We start from the raw sequence: 20,766 nt of genomic DNA, 5'->3' as shown, positions 1-20,766 counted from the left end.
TCCTTTTTACCTTCCTAATGGCATACACACACGTATATATAAGAAATAAGAATATGGGCCTGAGTTCTCATGGTTCCCATCGTCTGACATGGCAGCTATTTGGAAATTAAATATTTAATCTACCATTCCTTCTGGGTGCTTGTCTTGTCTGGCACTGAGTGTAAATGTGTATGTGATATGACTGTACCTTGAAGATGTGTACCTGACTATGAATGCATTATTTATGTTTTCAGGCAGAAAATGAACTAAATGATCGTCCAGGACTCACTTAGAAATCTAGACATTCTTTCACTGCAGTCTGAATGTGCTCCAATTTCCTTTACGATATGGAGCAACCGGAGAGGGAATAGGTTAGAAAAATAACTTAATTACTATTTCAGTGAAAAACATAACTGAATAATTTAAACAATGTCATGCACGCAACACAAATCTGTCAAAATTGTTTTCTCTTGGTAGTCCAACTTGGCGCATCTCTGGCGTTTTTTTTTATTTTTTCTGCTGCTTCTGTTGTTGTTGTTTTTTACCTTCATGTGAACACAAGAAATGTTTCCAGATCCCAGTGTTTTAATCATGGAAATATAGCCATCCCTCTTGGAAGTCCATTAGTCCTGGGATGGGTGAGGTCGACGCGTCACTGTAAGGAATCAAGGGGGATGGGACACTTTAGAGCTCCGCACCTCAGCCCAGCCTCCAGGATCCAATGACTGCTGAAACTGATTTTACAAAAGTGGGTGGAGGGGGAGAAGCGGGATGACTCCCCCAATTTCCCTGCGTGGCCGCTCTGCCGAAGGCGGGGCTCCAAGGATGCATTTGACAGCTGCGAGTCAAAAAAAAAAAAAATGTGCAGCTCAGAGAAGGTCGGAGGAACCATGCCGCTGCTCCAAGATAACCGCGCAGTCACGAGGAATGGGATGGAATTTGACCCTCTGTAGTTTGCGTTTGCTCTCCTAAATCTGAACCAACCGAAGACGAGAAAAAAGACCAACAAAAAAAAATCTGACCCGGTTTGATTTATTTAAAAAAAATAAAAAATCTGCACCTTATAGCGGATTTTTCTTTGGGTGAAGATGCAGCGTGCGCTCTCGTTTCCAGCAACCGTGGAGCGCAGTCGAACCAAGGATCGCTTGGAGGCGAGTCTGGCCGGGCTGTGTGAGCTGGAGCTCCGCAGACAGAGGCAGGAGTGTCTTGTGCTGGGAGCGCTGGCTCTGGGAGAGCCTCCAGCCCAGGATGGCTCAAGAGGAGAGCTGGAATGCTTCAGCAGCTGGGGCCAGGAAAACTTGACGCTCAGGCGTCAGCTGGTAAGAAGTTTCTACTGAGCGTCTTTTTTTTTTTACTGTTTGAATCCCCTTAGCCCCAAACAACATTAATTTACCCCTCTTTTAGTCATGTCATTTGTAGTGCTTACACACTTTTAAATATCTGAAAGCCCGCAGACAATCTCCATTGTGAGCTGCTTGACCGTTGCATGGACTCTGCCGTTGGGCCAGCGCCTTTTGTACTGAGATGACCTCTAACTGCAAAAAAGTTACCCAACTTGATAAATAGGCTCTCTGTATGAAAGGCTGTAATGCGTTTCTGTGCTTTGGGTTGAGATTTATGCCTGTGGGTAGCGAAATCAGGGGGAGGAGCAGCCGCCGCTTGTGGCACAGACCCTCTATTTAATGGCCCTTTGTTCCCTCGTTGAAGACTTTTGTAGGTCTCACCCCTTAACAAGCTCTCATTTGTGCTTTCTGCACATCATAAAATAAGAAAATTCGCGTCTACGCTCGTAAGCTGCTGAAAATGCACGCTAAATTGTCTTTTAGAGTTTTTTTTTTACTTTTTTGACGCAAAGCTTTTGTAAAGTTGCGCCTGCCTTTCTGTGACAATGCCAGGATAATAAGAATAGAAAACTGGGTTAATCAAGACAAGCAAAAGTTTAAGTACGGGAGAAGAGCGTTTCCCACAGGAGACTTATATACACTGCTGTGTGTGTAAGTAAATGACGTCAGAAAAGGGAGAAGAATCAAGAAAATTACCTTGTCAGTAAACAGTTTGGTGGAAAAGCAACTTTAGACAGATTTCATCAGAGTCCAAAAACATTCGAGTTGCATACAAGCTGCAAAAGGTTTTAGCATAGGTGCTTGAGCAAGAGTTTGACTGAGGAAACTTGTGCCATGACGATTGCTCCCATGCATGACAATGTCTGTAAAAGATGTACAATAGTCACATTTGTGCATGCATGGTGGGGCGAAGTGAAAGAATTAGGCTTGTTTCAAAGTCTGGCCAAGGTTGTTGCTGCTCTGCAGGAAACATCTTAAAAGCTTTAATGTCATCCTAATGGAATGCACTGACCTTATTGTAAAGCTTTTACAACAGCTTGACTCTAAATGATCCCTGAAGATCTTTGATAATGAAATATGTCCATCCCACTTTGCTCTCCTACACAAACCACTTTGCTTGTGTTATGTTGTTGTCAAATGTTCCTGAAATCCATGTTGTGCTCTCACACAGAGTTCAAACTTTTCTCTGCAGCTATGTAGGATATAAGAAAACCACGAGGATAAGGAGGGTACATATTAGCAAGAGGAAAGAAAAACTGAGCCTGACATGCTCTGCCAGCGGCAAAGTGGGCTTCATTTATTTAACTAGAGTTTTATGCCTCAATCGTAAAGCAATTTTCTTTTAAAAATGAAGAACAAACCATTTGACTTCACGCGCTGGCAAAAAGGAATTCTGAAAGGCATTCAGTTCAAGCCATTGAAGTTGTTCACATTTTATCAACCAGAATTATACCTGAACAATCTGAATCTGATTAGAGTTTACATGAAAATGTTGGTTCTCTTCATTCGTCATGTCCCTCAGTGACCCTCAGAGAATGGCCTAGATTAGTCAGAGTTGCCAACTTCTGACTGAAATTTGATGGGAGAAACAATTGTAGTTAAGTGTTTAGCAAACAGTGGGATGACACTGCATTTTTGAATAGACAATATGAAAATAGGCTTTGGTGTTCAAATGTTAAATTGAATATATTAGCATGTGTTAGAATCTCGAATGGTTTGAGTTTGGTTTTGGGTTTTGTCATTTTTTTTATTCCTTAGTTTTTTCTATTAATTCTGCCTTGTTTCCACTTCAGTTTTTCTTTAGTGATTCTCGTTTATCATGTTTATTTCTTGTTTCTAGTTCTTCTCTGTCACTCTAGTAGAATTGTTTCTTTAGTAGTTATTCTTCAGTGTTAGATTTATTTCCTGTTGCCTATACTCTCCCTTGTTCCCCTCTGTGCCATTTTCTCTCTCTTCCTCTCCTCAGTCTGTCAGTCTCTCCCTCCACTCACACCTGCAACCTGTTAGCTCATCAGCCTAGGTATTTTGTTCAGCGTTCAACCTCCCCAGTACTTAAGCACTTCATTCTTACTCACCACTCGCCGGATCCTCTCGTCTATTCCTGCCACAAACTTGCGTGTTCTCCTCGTGTCTCCCTGCTGGTCTCCTATGGATTTGTTTTGGTTTGTGTTTTTGACTTGGTTCCCAGTGGTTTTTGTAAGTTCTTAATTATTTTTCATTAAATCTCCAAATCCGTTTGCCACCTCTGTCTCTCCATTTGGGTTCAACAACAACCACCACCACCGCATCATGACTGGACGTCATGAAGTTATTGCTTTATGGAAACTAATGCGATCTTTATAATTAGAAGCCAGGCATATCCAGAGTTCCAGGATAATTTATTTATATAGAATATGTTTAAAAAAAAAACAATGTGCTGTAAAAATAAGAAAATGTAAAAGCCAAGAAATAAAACAAATATGAAAAGAGTAGCAACCGCTCAACTCACAATGGGCCTATTGCTACTGGGTAAATATGTACCTTTTAAAAGAGGCTTGAAAACAAGAAAATAAAAAGATGACTGTCTAGTAATTAAAGGTAATGTGTTTAAAAGTTTGGAAGCCACAGCAGAAAATCTCACCCTCTTAAGTTTCTGTCTAGTTTTTCAGACAACTTAAAGCAGCTGGTCTGCTGCTCCTGGGAAGATAATACTAGAGCAAATCAGAGTGGTAGCAAGACCATTTCAGGAATTTACAACCCAACATCAGGATTTTAAAATTAATACTGGAGAAAGGAAAGAATCCGTGAGATGTGCTCAAAGACAACAAAAGCAACAGACAGCTTTATTATTTTGAACTAGCTGAAGAAATGAAAGTGATGCCTGTCTAGTATAAAGTACATTGCAGTAGTTGAGACAAACTGAGATAAAAGTGTGTGCTACTTTCTTCAGGTAATGCTTGAGAAAACTAGTTTAAGTCTTATTTGTCTCAAATGGAGGAAACCTTTCTGAAAATATGAAAATCTGTGTCTATAATTAGTCCCAGGTTTGCTGCATGCTGTTTGATGCATGGCTCTAGGCAACCAAAGTAAGCAACTTGTGTGAGATACAACTCGGTCTGTGTAAAATAATCTTTGTTCCCCTTTCATTGATATTCAGAAATATCATAACATTGCAAGCCTGTAGATCAAGACAATCAAATGAGAGTTGATGGGGCATGTCAGGGGCAGGTAAATCTTATATGCTGAAAGGATTTTATTTTTTGTAAGAATAGATCCCAAATTGAGCAGGTGCAAAGAAAAAAACACAGATCAGGACTTCATAGAAATCTAAGTTCAGTGGTTTAGAATGACTGATCACAAGATGCAGTGCAGAAAAAGAGTTTCCCTTTTGGCAAAAACACTCTTCTTATCTTGAGAGACATTTGACCATGGAAAAAAGGAGGCAAATAAAAGGAAAGCTTTAGTGAGAGTTGGCAACCCTGTGGTTATATGGGTTACTATGAATAAATGTAGTCCTGTGAAAAGAATTTGCCCGCTTTAGATTTTTTTTTTCCGTTCTATATGTTGGGTCGCACTTTAATGTGATGGTTGAACAAATTTTAATATAAGAAGCACAGAAAGTAATTTTAAATTAGCCATTTTTTCATGGGGAAATCACGGGGGGCGGGGGGGAGAAATCAACCACTAATATCTAATTGTGCCATCCAACAACTACAATCAAGTGTTTGTAAAGTCATGCATCCGCATTTGATTAACATCCAGACTTTGAGTAGGCCGTTTTAAAGATTTAATTTTGTGTTTTTAAGATGTGTAAAGGTGGACTTGTTGGTATGCATTATTGTCCTGATGCATCATGCAAGTTTGCTTGACTTTAAGGTCACAAACCAAACAAAGGCAATCCTTCCTCAGTATTTTCTACTGAAGAGCAGAATTAATGATTTCATGAATTACAAAAAAAAATGGCCACATCTGGAAGGAGCAAAGCAGTTCATCACACTGTATCCAGCTGGTTCATCATATTGTGAGTTTCTTTTTCTAAAATGTTGTTTTAGTTTAATGCCAGATGCTGAGGCACACACCTTTCAAATTTGTCTCATCAGCTCACAGAATACCAGGAAAATCTTGAAAATCATGGACATTTAAAAACAATGTTAGTTGTTCCTTTGTGTTCTAATTTATTAACAGATTTCGGTCTCATAACTCTTCCTTGGATGTCATGCTTGTCTCATTATTGTTTGGATGTTTTTAGATGTTGTCCTGGATTCTTTTGTGGCCTCCTGGATGAGAGGTTGATTCACCCTGAAGTAGTTTTGGTTTGCTCTCCACTCCTGGAAAGATTCTGCACTGTTTCATGTTGCCTTTCTTTGTGGAAAATGACTCTCACTGTAGTTTTCTGTAGTCTAAAACTCTTAATAAAATGGCTTTGTAACCTTTTCATAAACCGGTTGAATAACAGACAATACATTCATGAACCGGCCTTTAAGATCTGGCATAAAAATTGGGTGTTTTTAAAATATAATAATAAATATAAATCCAATGTGTAGTTACTTTATTAGCAGCATCCCTATAACACTGCACAAACAGCAAACATGAGTCACATCCTCTCTGCTCCTTAATGCTTGCTAGTCACTGTGATAACATTTAAATAAGTCTTTAAAGTGAGATATACCACAAAAACAAATCAAGCATAGGAAAAATACCACTCACCATAACGCTGAATCGGTGAGAGCCCTGCGCCTGCTTCTTTGTAGCGAGACGGTCCCATCTAGGGCAGTTTTGAAGACTTCATTGCCTCATTAGAAAGCCTGTTGCCACATGGTATGCAGAGTGGGCTTAGTTTACCAAAATTGCAGGTCGCAATACATTCATATTTTGAGTAGGACTATTAGCATTGTATGCTAAATGTAGCTTCTTTCTCTTTTTGGGGGGGACATCACAGACTCCGATTCTGTCTCTTCAAGGTACCTTTTCCCCTTTACAAAGACACTTTCTAGAGACCTTTTTTTTTTTGCTAGCTTGTGGATATATTTTTAGCAGTGAGGTATTTCGTGACCGAGATAAGAGTCTTAACATGCATCAAGCCTGAGTCATGTAACGTACAGAATCGTGTTATTTTTCACAATAGACATCATTCAGACTTGGGTGATTACATTAGCCCTGTTTTATTCTACTTAATTCTACTTGAGTGATTTCGTGATTGCACAGGTCAGGGGGCATTTGTATCTGTATATTGCTCATAAAATATGCTTGGCTCTTGAAAATATGTGGATATTCACAACCAATTTATGAATTAGCAAGGGGGCAATGGCTTTTTCACATAAAACCAGTTTGGAATGGATAGCTATTTAATCTTGATAAATTAAATAACCATTTAAAAATTCCTGTTTGTATTTGTTCAGATAGTCTGTCTGAAACTTAAATGTACTGGATGATCAGAACAATGTGAGGGGGAAATATTTTACATACATGTATCAACTTCTAAAAAATTAAGAGATTTAATAATAAAATTTCTTTGTTGGTGAAGGAATTAAAGCCTGTATCAAGCTTTAACTAAGGTTGCTACAGGATAAATTGGTAGCACAGTGAACTTTTTAACCCTGTGGTGAAACATCTTAGCTGTGGTTGTCAGTTAAAAGGTTCACATTATGTCTTTTAAAACGCATTTTAAAAGTTCAGTCACACTGTATGTCTTAATCAAACCCAATTTTGTCCTTTTTAACATGGAGAGCAGAAAAAGACTATCAAGGAAACATTGAAGGTTTCCTTCCTGGTTCTATACTGACAATTGGATCCCAACAGAGATTCCTTTTATTGTCCTATTATATTATCTATTTTGTTTACATTGTTTGTACTTCCAGTTAGATATTAGGGCACTTTCTGGCAAATATTAGCTATTGTGTAAACTTTAAGTCGTTACACAACAGAGAATCTTAATAGTGCAAATGCATTTTTAAAATGACTCTTTAGCAGTTAATCTAACATGAATGTACTGAAAACGCAGATTCGAAGGTACCCAATTTAAATAGATGCAAATTATCAATTCCGTTTTATAGGGTTAGGCTCTATGTTTTTTTGGGGGGGGGGGTTTCTCAATCAATGCGCCGTCATAAAAATAAGACATTATAAAAAGAGTATCTAATCTCCACACCTCCTTCCTCCCTGGCTGTGTCTGCGCCCCCTGCTCCGCTGGTGGTCTAACAAAAGACGCATATGGAGCAGAATACTAATCATGCCGATCTCAGTCAGATGACGAGGCGCGCATAAGCGGGCCTTGTATCCGGTGCCATGACGCAGTCTCTGAGGTCTGACTCCACGTCCGAATCAGAACTTTGTCTTTCCAAACAAGATTAGTACAAATTGAATTTTGAGAAATGGCTACGTGACGGGCATGTGTTTCCAATGCGCACCAGGGTTTCTGCGCCCCACATCTGAGCACAGACTAAAAACTAAATAAATAAACAGGTCAACTTGTGTCTTGATTGATTTTTATCAATTGTTCTGGTCACCCATGTGTGTTAATAATTAAGTTGGAATTTCCTCTGAGGAATTTCTGCACAACTTTAATTTAGCTGAAGTCTCTCAGATTGAGACTTCGTAAATATCAGGTCACCATCTGCGCCCGAGACCCCCGCCCACCTCCAGTCTCATCTTCTATACAGGTCCAAGCCAGTAAAGCAAGGCAGAGAAACATTTGACCCTGGAGACCGCTCGGGTGTTAGTGTTTGTTGGTGCGTGTGTATTTCCGATGTGACAGTGGGTCCCCAGACAGAGTGAGGGGGCCTTATTTTTCCTGGATACAGTGTGTGGGGTGATGAAGGTGCTGGCAGCTGCGGGACACCAGACAGCAGCTGAGAAAGCATGGAGCTCTGACCTGCCTCTGAGCAACCCTGCTGAGAGAGTTTGGAGAGGGTGGAAGGGATTATATGAATTTTGCATGAATGTGTGACACACATGCGTCAATTAGGAGATGAGATCTTGATGTTTGAAGCCAAAGTCAAATCATTCAAATTAACTCTGTGGATTGAAGGGTTTAATAAAATCCACATTTTGATTGTGAATGCAGACATGTACGGTAGCCCACTGTAACATGTAATCAAACAAGACTGTAAGTAAGTCGTCTCCACTCATTAAGTTGAACACACTTTTTACTAGTTTTTAAACGAAGGGTATGCAGGAAGATGGCTTTACAGATTTTTGTTACATTGAATTGTGTTTAAGGTGAATTGTTGATTTAGTCTGGACATCCAAAATGAAACTTGTAACCAACAGCTGTGGAGCTGTATAGCAAGGAGATAAATTTATAGAAATATCTCTATTTGTCATCAGATTGTTCCAGATTGGAAGAAAGTTGCTGTTGATTTATGGAGCTGAAACCTCAAACAAATGACTGGGAAGAAGAGAATGATGGAAATCCGCTTTAGAGATTCTGTATTGTTATTATTGGCTTGTATGATGAATTGCTTGCCGTACTCTGCAGGAGTGTGTGTTGAGCCATCAGGTTGTGTGTGTTCTGGTGTTAAGACTGCAGCACATCAGTCATCAGTGACAAACAATTTGCGTTTTGCTCTCTGATTTCTGTTGCTTTCGTTCTAGCATTCAGTTTCTTGGGTTACTTTGGTTGCCTGCTTAGACTCAGACAATTATGCTCCTGCAGAAAATAGTCAAATTATGTATCCAACAACTTTCAAGTGGACTCTTAAGTAGGTTGAAAATCTCTTAACACATAAACTGAGCTCGCTTCGTGTCTGTTTAGGGATTCTTTTAAACTCAACCTGCTTCCTACCAACCGCTGTAGAACAGAGTCAAGAGTGTACTCACGGACTCTGCTCTATAAACACCGCATCTGTTCAGAATAGCCCCTCTGTCAAACTGGAATGAAAGAATCTTAAAGAAACATTTACACTGTTGAGATAAGGGATTTAAAATATGACCATGAGCTTATGAAAATAAGAGATCATAAGCTGAGTCAACTAGTGAAACTGGGGGTAGGGTCGGTGTGTGTGCGTGCGCATACGTGTGCCTGTGTGAGGATCCAGCCTCCCACAGACTTCTCTGTGTGGATCCAGTCACAACATAGCTTTAATTACATAGGGTCGGGCCTGCTGGCTGCATGCCTTGTCTCCCCTCTTCTCTGCATTCTGAAAGTGTTCTTATTTCAGACCATGTTGTAGTTGTTCTACAGCACAAATGAGCAGCCATGTACATTTAGTCCTTAGGATGGAAGGACAAAGGAGGAAGAGGAACATAGAACTTTTAAGACCTTCCACTACCTTAGGAGACGAGAAACGCTATGCATTTACTACTATATGTATATTAAATTTAAAACCTGCTAACCGAAACACCCGTGCTTAAAAAAGCAGCAGTCTTACAGTATCACCCTGGAACTGTGCTCCCAAAAATTCAACAAATTAGTTTCCAAATCTCCTTAAACCTTTCTGAATACCCTCTAGTTCTAAAGGGCAGTTTTAATTTTTAAACTATTGAGTTAAGAATTAAACCACATGATTTTGATCAGAAGTAATATGTAGCGTTACACATCAGTAATTAAGGGATATAAGGGGTTCACTGCACAAAACAGCAGCCTATAGATGCTTTGTCATTTTAAAATTTCTAAGTATGTCCTGTGTCAATGACATGTTTTAGATCTGGACAAACATGGCTATCACTACATATTTTTGGAGAAATTTCCAAACATTCCAATGCTGTTAACTTATTACACATATTTTTAAAAGACAAATGCCCCATTATGTTTTTTGTTTTGTTTTTGACCTGCATAAATTCTTGCATCTGGCTGATTTCATTCTGCCTTCATGCTGATGAACATAAAGCATCCAACTCTTTGGTCTTTTTCAGTCTTTATTTCTTCTTATATGATTCTGTTGTCAAGTGAAACTTATTTGTGAACTTGTTCCATTTGAAACACAAGTATCCCAGATGTTTTGTTTGCCCGCTTTGTAGCAGCTCTGATTCCAAGAGAGTCTGGCTTCACTGCGTCCGCTGTCTCCCACATCCCCCACCTCTGTGGGACACAGGATGCAGTAAAACAGCAGTGCTACAGTGCACGCATTGTCAGCATGCCAGTGTGAGATCTGTCAGGTCTGTCAGTGAGTCTGAGAAAACAAACCCTGTTTTAATATGAACCACACAGTCTCCTCTTCCACTAAGATTAGTTTGTTTGTGCATGATTATTATTTTGGAGCCAGCATTATCCAGGGTATTTAAGTGTGTCAACATGAGTTCCTGTGTATGTGCGAGTACCTAAAGAGGTGGTGAGAGATTGATTGCATGAAACAGAATCATTGATTAGTAGATTTCCAATAGCGTCCCTTCCTCCAGGCCATTTCCTTGCCCAAACGTCCTAACAGCAGCCGAAGTGAAGCTCTCCACTCACAACATATTGATGCATCAATGCTGGGGCTTTGTGTACAGTAAGACAATAAGCAGCCTTGTCGACACAAAGAAAGACAGTGTTTGGGGTCAGGAGGTCATGTTGGAAGCATCGCTTGGGTTATTTGCCGTACAACAGCAGTTATTTGCATTATGAGGCACATATGGAAACAAAAGCAGGACAAATAGACTTTAGAGTGCTTGGCTGAAGAGCACACATGTAAACATTTTTACAACTTTTCCCTTTCAGCTATTTATGGGTTTTTGTAGCTCGTGGCACTTTATTCATTTTCGTGTCTCAAGTTGAGAAATAGCAATGACAAGGCAGTAAAGAATGGCTAATATTAAAGTTGTCTGTTAGCGGTGACGCTGCATAACACACGTAGTCTGTCCTGATGACAGCAGTGATGGCAGAGACTGTAGCTCAAAAGTGAGTTCACAAGGTGAAGTGACAAGGACGACGTCAAAAGAAGTATTGTCTGAAAGCACTATCTTGGGAACCTAATGGACCTTACACAGGGTTTTAAAAACATATAAAACCAGATAAAACGTCTTCATCCATATATGGTGGTGACTTTCTATTTTAAGAAATATTGCTGATGAGTACCAAAATCTTCTAAAACATAGACATGAGAAACTGCAAGACCTTATTAAGTAATAATGCCTTTTTGCAGGTGTTTGGGCATCAATCGACTTAACAAAGAAAATAGTTTTTATCCAGAAATTGAGACTTAACATTTTTGCTGTCAGAAACATCAGTGTCTGTATAAATTGTATGCAAAATATGTCAAATCCAACAAGTGACTGCTCTAAAATAGTGTACCATCTCCAAGTGAAAGAGAAAAGAACTCGGTTCAGCTTGTTTAATGAGCTTTTTGGTGATATCTCATCAACTGTATTGATCACTTTCCTCACAGCAGTGTTTAATTTGTTCCTGGGAAACAAAGACAGTGACCAAAGAAGTGCAGGAGAGCACAGACAGCAGCAGACGCTTCATTACAGAAGGTCCACAGTGTAAATAGTGTCACCTTGTCACAAAGACATGCTCAACCTGCTGGAATAGAAGAAGAGTGTCAGCGGCATTGGCCCCAACAAGCCGAAAGACCCGTAAGACCTAGGTTTGTTTTTACAGTCATATAGTATGGATGTTACCACTTTGTGGAGGAAAAAAGAATGAGGTTAAAAATCCTTGGATTTTTTAATACCTGGTGGGTTTTAAGGTTTTCCAAGCAGTTGTTGTAGAATTACAGGTCAATGCATTATCCTCAGAAGTCACAGATACACAAGGTTGCGAGCAAGTGTCCACAGATGTTAGAGTGTGTGTCGGATGATGTCACCATCTGACAGAGCCAGCCTGGCAACAACATAAAGGCTGACAGGAGCTGCGTGTCTAGATTCCCTGTCAGTGCAGTTCTTTCCCTCCCTTCTTTTATTTTCTTTTTCCTTCCTTCCTTCTTTCTTTTTTTTTCATCCTTTCCTTTGTTCTCCTTTCTTTGTTTTAGTTTTTTTTTTCTTTCTTTCTGTTTGTCTGCCATTTAAAATTTCAATAAAAACACACACTGGAAATAAAAAACAACATAAAAGACCTCAAGAGAAAATTAAGTAATTTGTGTAAAAAAAATAACTTGTCTGCTACATATATAGCGCATACATGTTCTCATACTATGCAATAACACTGTTGTATCTTCATAATACATAGTCAAGATCTTGTTGAAGGTATGAATGAGCAATTATTGTAACCTTTGTCATTTGTTATTATCAAATAAGAACAGTATTTGTGTTTTTGTAGGGGTGTGCTGGCAGTGACTTGCAGTCCCAGCCATAAAAGACAGCAAATGATTTTCAAAAACTGCTTATCAGTTATTGTTAGCTGAAAGAAGTATCACAAAATATTCTGACAAACATTTAAGTCCATATCACCCAACCTAAATTTTAACAAGAACATAATGAGTGTTTTTAAATGAGTTTCACATCATAAATTTGTCTCGTCATTCATCACATTTGCCTATTTAAACAGAATGAGTCATTATCTGCTTGTGTGTGTGTGCGCATACGCCCCCAGCGAAGTTAAAGTACATCCCCCTACCCATCAGACATCGTTGAATTATTCATGTTCCAACTGACTGCCCTCCATTTGAGCCCCCTTGGATGTTGGAGCCCATAGTGTCAGATATCGCTGCTCCATATGGATTCACTTCAATAATGCACAGCAGCGTTTTGCAGTGACCATATTTGTACTTTGGGTACACAAAAATATACATGTGATTTGTTCTTTTATTTGTTTTGACATTTAGTCTTGATTCATTTTTGCCATTTTCTTTCTTTGTCATAAGATTAAAGCAAGCTAAACCCCAAATCATTTAAGGAAGACCTTTTGTTTATCAGCCCACGCAACTTGGAAAAAGGATGACTTCTTTTGTGTTTCATCTCGTTGTTTCATATCTATCAAATAAATGGACACACAACTTGGCTTTGCAAAAACACTCAGAACAGATAAGTGTCAAACTAAATAAGATCTGCAGCTGGGAAAGCATGCAGCGAAAACATACAGCTGTGCCTCTTCCGGGAACTTAAAGTATTTTCATTCCAAGTATTGGTTTGATAGCTGAACTGCCTTGTGTTGCTTCTTAATCCTTGTAGCAAGATCACATGTCAGCAGTGCAGAACAATGGAGAGAGCAGTTAAACAATCTGCATGTGTTTGTGTTGCAGAGCGCTCTCCACAGCGCTCCATGGGGCCTCATGCAGGCGCTGGAACAGCAGGTAGAAGATCTGAAGATTGACATCGATGACGGCTGCTGTGAGGGAGCTCAACGAGACGCCGGTGACAGTCGGCCGAGTTCTGGTAACTCCCGCTGTTTAAAAGCTTCCCTGACCCCACAAATCTGTCAGCCGTGTAATTAAGAATTTTCCAAATTCAACAGCTCCTTGTGATTGAATAATTTTTAGTACTGCAGCTAAGCATGGTGTTGAATAAAATAATTATGAGACAAAACAATTATCTTGAAACTATTCAGACTGTAGTGATAATGAGGTTTCATTTTCTTCTGCTAGTCTTATTTATTCACAATCTGGGAGCTGGTAAATGAGTTTTGTGGATTATTTCCAAAATGCGATTTGAAGTTGTTAGTACCCAGCAGGATATTTTCGAGAGGTTAACAGGAAGGTATGATAAATGAGACATATGCTTTGTGTTGGTGTGATTGGTGTGATTCTAGGTTTTTATGATTCAAGTGAGGGACAATCGCCAAAAGGAAAACTCTCCTCAGCAGAGCCCACTGAGCCTGTCTCCTCCTGGACTTACGCCAATGACAGACCAAAGTCTTTAGGTAAGAAAACATGGGAAGTGGTTTATCCTCAGAATAAGCTCTTCTTAAAACTACCAACCAAGGTTATTTGGAACAATGTTCTGTTAGATACAAGCTGTAGATTATACTATTTATGTCTAGTCTAGTTTGCTGTTGCAGAGGTTGAAGCCAACAGCTAGTCCAAAGGGCAAAGTAGAAATTAGACTTCTACAGTCTTAAAAAAACTTCAATCTTAAGAACTTCACAGCAGTTTATGCAAACTTTATTTTATAAACATTTAAGGATTATTAGCCTGTAGGCCAACTTCTTTAACCTGTAAGGAGGTTAAGCTTAAGCAGCCTTCTTATTGTTTCAAACGGTTACCATAGCTTGTGCTTATAGTCATACAAAATTTTAGCTTAGTATGACAGCATGCATTGCTTCTCTTGATGCTTAGGAGACAACTTCATGCTGAATGGGGAATTTGATGTACCAGTTATTCGGCCCAGCCTTCCTCGTTCCTTCTCTGCACCTCACCCACCACTAGAGGGCATTGTAGAGGAGGGCTCAGTTGGGGACTCTTGGCAGTGGGACTCCAGCATTGCCAGCCACACCTGGCAGCAGCAGCAGCCTGCAGAGGATCAGATCACAGAGGAGGACTACCAGCAGGCTTTCAGAGTGGAAGGTTACATGCTGAGTCTCATCCAACGTTACGCTCTTCTACCGCGGCCATGTCAGCCTCGCACCACGCTGACCCCTGACCCCACATACAGCGGGGCCTCCGGACACAGCTCCCAACACAGGAGAACTCCCTCTTTAACCACAGAGCAACGTCTTCCTGACCCCCATTGTCAGCCCCATGTTGACCTATCGGCAAAACTTAAGAGTCAGGAATGGGGTTGTGACCTGCCTGAGGGGGAAGCCCGAAGGGCAGAGGCCCCATCTTTTGAGGAAGGTTGTTATTTGCCTCTTTCCTACCCCCAGCCCAGACCAAACCCCCTGACAGGGAGACTGCCATCACCTCTGCCCTCCTTGGAGCCAAACTGTGGCGTTGACCTTTGCTGTGAACCTCCATCCCCCCAACATTATCTACATCCACAGCCCTCTGTTTACCAAGTACACAATTTAGTAAGTGCTCAGTATATCCCAGGACAAGCCTGTCATGCTCCTGTACGGTCCCCCAGACATTACAAACCTGAACAGGCAAAGGCCAATAGAGCAGCAGCCTCTCCTGATCAGTCCAATTCAAAGTCCAAAGCTCCTAAAAAAAATCACAACGATCGACAGAAATCCAAAAAGGCAAACAACAAAACCAACCGATCCCACTCTGAAAACAGCCTACCGGGACAGAGAGTGGTTCCTGACAGGAGGTACAGCACCACAGAGAGGCGTCCAGGACGAACCAATCCTGCCCAGAACCAAAGCCAAGTCACTGCACCCCAGGTGGCCAGCAAGGGCCATAGTGGAAACCGCCGCTGGTGCTCCAACCTGGAGCTCAGCCAGGACGAGGGAGAGATCCAGAATGCAGCTCAGCCGCATAAACGATCTTCTAGAAAAGCTCGTCACGGTCACTCTTGCTCCCAGTCCCACCATCAGCACGCCCAGCGTTGGCACCAGGACTCTCAGGCCCGTGCCCCCTTGTGCCACAGCGAGGAGGGCTACGCCGGGGCTGCCCCCGCAGAGTCTGAATCCAGTATGAGCGAGGTGTACTCCCCGCCATCCAGCTCGCTGTCCAGCGATTCGGATGAGAGTGGGGGGCTCGTGTGGCCCCAACAGCTCCCGCCTCGCCTTGCTTCTACCTCTTCATCATCGTCTGCGTCTCCGCAAGCTACTGCCAGTGCTGCGACTCAGCCCAAGGCCTTCGTCAAGATCAAAGCCTCCCACGCTCTCAAAAAGAAGATACTCAGATTCCGAACAGGGTCACTAAAAGTCATGACCACTGTTTGAGTCTAATCTCACGCAACCTGTATCATGAACGTATGAAACAGCTCTGAACATCTTCATGGCTGCTGCTTTTGGCCACAAATCCTACACTAAATAATAAAATCCATTCATTAAAATAAACCTACCTCTTCCGTATCCCTGATGAAATGCATTTACATTCAGAAAAATTATGAAACTATAGCATGACCTCCACTTTCTGTCTGGTTGAAATAATTTTCAATTCGACAACCATCAGATACTAAAATGATGGGCACCCTCCTATTCTCATTGGTTCATGTTACACTGTGCTAACAGAAACAACCATAAAATTAAGCAATTGAACTTGCTTTTTTTGTTTGTTTTGTTTGTTTGTTTGTTTGTTTGTTTGTTTGTTTGTTTATTGCCTTTTAAATTAATCAGAGCTGGACTGTGGGGTTCTAGAATTTGCTATTACCTGCATAAAATACATGAAAAATATTTAAAGCTACGACACAAAATTAATTTAATGAATATCACAGAGTATTCTGGCTATGTAAAGTGTACCTCAAAAACAATAAACATTATTTTAGTTAATTACAATTTTTGCAGAAGAAGTAGATGAAATCTCTTGAACAATGTCATGCACCATTTTGTGTATTGCCAACTGGATTGCAATTTGTTTGCTGGTCGTGACAATGAGTTGCATTTCCTACAGGACATTTTCCACTTTATTTGTCCTGTTGTCGGTCTCACAACCCCAAATCATTATTGACTGGAGTTTCGCGTATTTTCTTCCGGCTGTGATCTTTGTCCGGGTAAGGTTAGAGATTATTTATTATAACTCCAATGAACTTCAATGAGTGCTACCAAATAAAATTCATTCTCCTCTTGAACACAACATATTTACTTCACTACTTCACCTACTTTAATCTAATTATCCACTCTCCATGTTTGCTTCTTTGTAGCCAACTTCTTTCATGTTCCAATAAAAATCACTGTATCTATATGTAAAAAGTCTCAGTGAGTCTTTGTTATTGGACACCTAATTACTTTTTTGTGTCTTCAGACATACTTGACATGTTTCAACGTTCTACTTCCGTCTTTGTCAGCGGACTCCCAGCTACTGTTTCAAACATCAAACGAGCAACAGCTGGGAGACCTCTGACGAAGAGGGAAGTAGAACGCTGAAACATGTCAAGAGACAAAAAGTAATTGGGTGTCTAGTAACAAAAGAAAACTTAAGTCCCCTCTTCTTTCTTTCTTCTGGTTACATGATAATGGTTCTTGTTTCACTTTTCATTGTTAAAAGACATGTATGTCTTTTCAGTGTCTTTCAGTCAGTACATTTTAAACTCTTTGGATCATTTGAAGGTCAACTCGGAGCCAACTCGAAGTCTTACCTGGGAATGAATACTTCTCTATTTTCCAGGGTTGAACCGATTTATCGACCAGACAATTTATCGGTGCCGATTTCCTTAATTTTGGGAGATCGGGGATTGGCTGATTTTTACATGTGAAGCCAATCTTATCCACTGATGTTATCAACTTCGTCAAAGGTCTAAAAATCAACCACTGTGCTTTTCTTTTCTCCTGTGAGAAAGGTTTGACTGACAAAACGGCTGACCAGGTCATGTCTACACATTTACAGTTAACAATAGTCACCCCATTATTGTCAATTCAGCAACTTTCTTGATATATTAAGCATTTCAGACAAAAAACTGGTATCGGCCAAAATCGGAATCGGTAAGTTAGGCTTTTAAAAGATTAGTAAACGACGGTTGGCCAGAAAACTGCTATTGGTGCACCCCTACTATTTTCCCCATGAATAAACTTGTTTTAGGAGAATCATCATAAATCATATGTCGTGTCCAAACAGGCATTTCAATTCCAAATTAAAGCATTTGTTGAAAGGAGAAAAAGTTAGCAATTAAACAGTTAAAATCAGCACAAATATTCAGTCATTGTTTCAAAGTTGTGTCAGGGGGAACTTGCTGATAGTGAAACCCTGAATAGAAACTGAATGCACGGAGATTTATTTTAACTGCCACTGTCTTCAACTCTGCATACTTGTGGTTTAATGTTGACATCTGCCAATATGTAGAGACTACCACCGCTTTATTTTACGGATGAGCAAAAATTAAGATTACTGAGTGACAATGTCCAGTAGATACCATGTTACCATACCAGTATGCATATATGCATGTGCTTAAAGTATATCTAAGTGCACAAGCTCAATAAAAACACAGACATAGGAAACCACACACTTGTACATGTTTGCTTTTGTATATATCATCACGTGGCCTTGTTTGCAATGAATGTAGTATGTAAATTGTAATTTTGTCTCTATTTGGTAACTTTTTTTGTACACATTTTGTTGGTTTTGTTTACTTTTTTATGATTCAATAAATAATAATAAAAAAACATGACCTTCCCAATGCGAGTGGTGCTTCATTTTTTCAACATCTTAAGACTAGTAATCAAATCTGTTGTCTTTTTTTCTGTTGGCATGCAGAGTCCCAAAGAAAAAAAATGATATTATAGTAAATTGTTGGAAGAATAAATATTTAAGGGTATTTAATTTTGTATAAGATTACTACTATTTAAAAGCTCAAATACACCACTGACAGTGTCAAACAAAATATGCTTACATATTTTCCAAAACATTTCACGAAGCAATGATAGAAGATCCTGTCATGTTCACTTGTTTTAAAAAAGAAAAGTTTGAGCTACCGTTACAGTGTTTTGAAATACAATTTTTAAAAATAGAAGCAACATAGGTATGTAAATATTTGAAAACTTGCACTGTAATTCTTATGAAATTGTGTCTTTATGTAAAGGTCAAACAAAAAAAATCATTATTTTAATAGAACAATTGTTTACTGTTAAAAAATATTTTAAAAGAATCAGTTTTATCAATGCTACATTTTATTAAATAAAATATAATACAAGCAATGTACCCTTTTTATCTTCAGATGTTTATAAATGTCTCCCTCTTGCGGTCTGTAATAGGAACAGCAACTTAAATAATAAAACTGCCCTCCCTACAAATATATGTCATGAAGAGAGAATATATTTATTTTAAAAATACTCTATAGCAGTGTAACATGTGAAAGCAAGACAAAGTTTAAAAAAAAAATCATGTTTCTATAAAAGAAGAAGTGGGCCTTTTTTTTTTGTTTGTTTTGTTTTAAATACATGAAAAGGAACTGTTGGAACATCACAGATTGTGCAAGACATCCTGATTAGCAACTAATGGGGAACCCAACCCAACAGCTGCCTTTGCAGAGGTCAGCTATTGTTTTGCATGTTCTCTTTGAAAAACTAACACGGCATAAATTTCAGAGTTGATTCCAAACTGAATTTAAGTTCATAGCCAAGAAACTTGCACAGAGTTAACATTCACATATTTTCTCCTTGGGAATTAAAGATCGTACGCTGGTTGTAAACACAAGTCCATCAGATTTTGGTCGTCACCCTTTCGTTGCAGGTGCTCTTGGTGTCGTTTATACTCCCCCTTGAGGCTGGGTCCTCAGTAGCGAAGTGGAGGATGTGACGCAGGGAGCGGTTCATGCTGTCTTTGAAACTTCGCCCTATGCACACGTAGATCAGAGGGTTGAGGCAGCTGTTGAAGTATGCCAGACAGACGGCCAGCACCTGAGCCAGGTAGATTCTTGGACTGTGGAAAGAATGCGGAGGGGTTGCCAGTTCGATAAAGTCCATGATGTGCAAGGGGAGCCAGCACAAGAAGAAGCTCAGCACCACAACAACAATGACTCTCAGGGTTCTTTTGGATCTGGCCCGACCACGTGACACTCCCCTCTGGGTGGTGCTGTAGACAACCAGGTGACAGATGACAATGACAAAGAAGGGGAGGATGAATCCCATCACAAACCGAAAGGATGCGATGGGCCAAGCGCTTCCTTTGGAGTATGCTAGTACACATTCCCTCTTATGTTCCCCTTTTTCAATCTCCTTGGCGTAGACAAACTGAGGGATGCTGCCTAGCAGAGCCAAGCACCACACAGCCACACATGCCCATGCAGCTTGCTTGGGTCGCCTGTTGTTCTGGCACCATACGGCTTTTTTAACAAGCAACAGGCGATCCACACTGATCAGAACCAGCTGCAGAATGCTACAGTACATCACCAAATAGAAAAGGCCTTTAACTAGAGTGCAGGCTAGTGGGCCGAAGTGCCAGTGGTCATCATGTGCCAGGGGCACCATGAGCAGAGGAAGGGAGAGGCAGCACAGAAGATCAGTCAGCGCCAGATTCAGGAACCAAATAGACGTGACCGAGCGGTTCATGCAGAAACCAGTCACCCACAAAACCAGCGCATTACCAGGTACTCCAAGCAGGACCACCAGGGCGTAGAGGACCAGAGACACTATCTGTATTGGTTGAATCTCAGGAAGTAAGTTAAACTCTGTGAAATTCTTCCCAAAGATGTCAGTGTATAAATCTTCAGAGAAGTTGAAAGAGTCCAAACTGTCGGAAAATTCTGAATCCATAGTAAATTAAACCTGTAAGTGAAGACAACATTTAATTGAGTTAGTTATTGTCTAATTTCATTTTAGAGACAATAATCTAGTGTACATTCTCATAAGAGTATGTAGATTACCTCTGAAAAAACATAAACTAATAAAAACCTATTAGATTTAATGAATGTGCCTACTTACGGTCGATTGCTTGGTTGGACTTCCTCCCTGACTCTTTAACAGAAAGTTATGAAGCTGCGACTGCACTGAAGAGTACATTTAACAACTCCAATCCCCGTAACACACACATTCACGGATGTACACACCCATCAGCACAATTGCACAAGAGTCACTACACAGTTTTGTCCAATGAGAGCTTAACAGAGTGATTACGTAGAGAATCTGTGAATCTGA

The 20,766-nt window shown here is 40.1% G+C and overlaps 2 protein-coding genes across 2 annotated transcripts; one reads left to right on the top strand and one right to left on the bottom strand.

Annotated features, from left to right (window-relative positions):
• Positions 1-408: 408 nt before the first annotated feature.
• LOC103474749 (dapper 1) lies at positions 409-19,002 on the top strand. The gene is made up of 4 exons (XM_008425928.2): positions 409-1,298; positions 13,400-13,532; positions 13,906-14,016; positions 14,432-19,002. The coding sequence occupies exons 1-4, from the start codon at positions 1,068-1,070 to the stop codon at positions 15,919-15,921; spliced, it is 1,965 nt and encodes a 654-aa protein (XP_008424150.1). The 5' UTR covers positions 409-1,067; the 3' UTR covers positions 15,922-19,002.
• Positions 18,929-20,637, bottom strand: c5ar1 (complement C5a receptor 1). The gene is made up of 2 exons (XM_008425929.1): positions 20,554-20,637; positions 18,929-20,397 (listed from the first exon to the last, which is right to left on the bottom strand). Exon 2 carries the CDS (start codon positions 20,383-20,385, stop codon positions 19,333-19,335), a length of 1,053 nt encoding a protein of 350 aa, XP_008424151.1. The 5' UTR covers positions 20,386-20,397; positions 20,554-20,637; the 3' UTR covers positions 18,929-19,332.
• Positions 20,638-20,766: the final 129 nt, after the last annotated feature.

This window comes from Poecilia reticulata, linkage group LG13 (assembly GCF_000633615.1).
Source record: "Poecilia reticulata strain Guanapo linkage group LG13, Guppy_female_1.0+MT, whole genome shotgun sequence".
NCBI lineage: Eukaryota > Metazoa > Chordata > Actinopteri > Cyprinodontiformes > Poeciliidae > Poecilia > Poecilia reticulata.
Note: the sequence above shows the minus strand (reverse complement) of the source record. Positions and strands in the feature narration are given on the sequence as shown.

What these genes read in the sequence shown, in the direction of transcription:
- c5ar1 (XM_008425929.1), bottom strand. Translation starts at nt 20,385, where the DNA reads ATGGATTCAGAATTTTCCGACAGTTTGGACTCTTTCAACTTCTCTGAA.
- LOC103474749 (XM_008425928.2), top strand. Translation starts at nt 1,068, where the DNA reads ATGCAGCGTGCGCTCTCGTTTCCAGCAACCGTGGAGCGCAGTCGAACC. An exon ending in TGACGCTCAGGCGTCAGCTG is followed by an intron (nt 1,299 to 13,399) that starts GTAAGAAGTTTC and finishes TTTGTGTTGCAG; the next exon opens with AGCGCTCTCCACAGCGCTCC. An exon ending in TGACAGTCGGCCGAGTTCTG is followed by an intron (nt 13,533 to 13,905) that starts GTAACTCCCGCT and finishes GTGTGATTCTAG; the next exon opens with GTTTTTATGATTCAAGTGAG.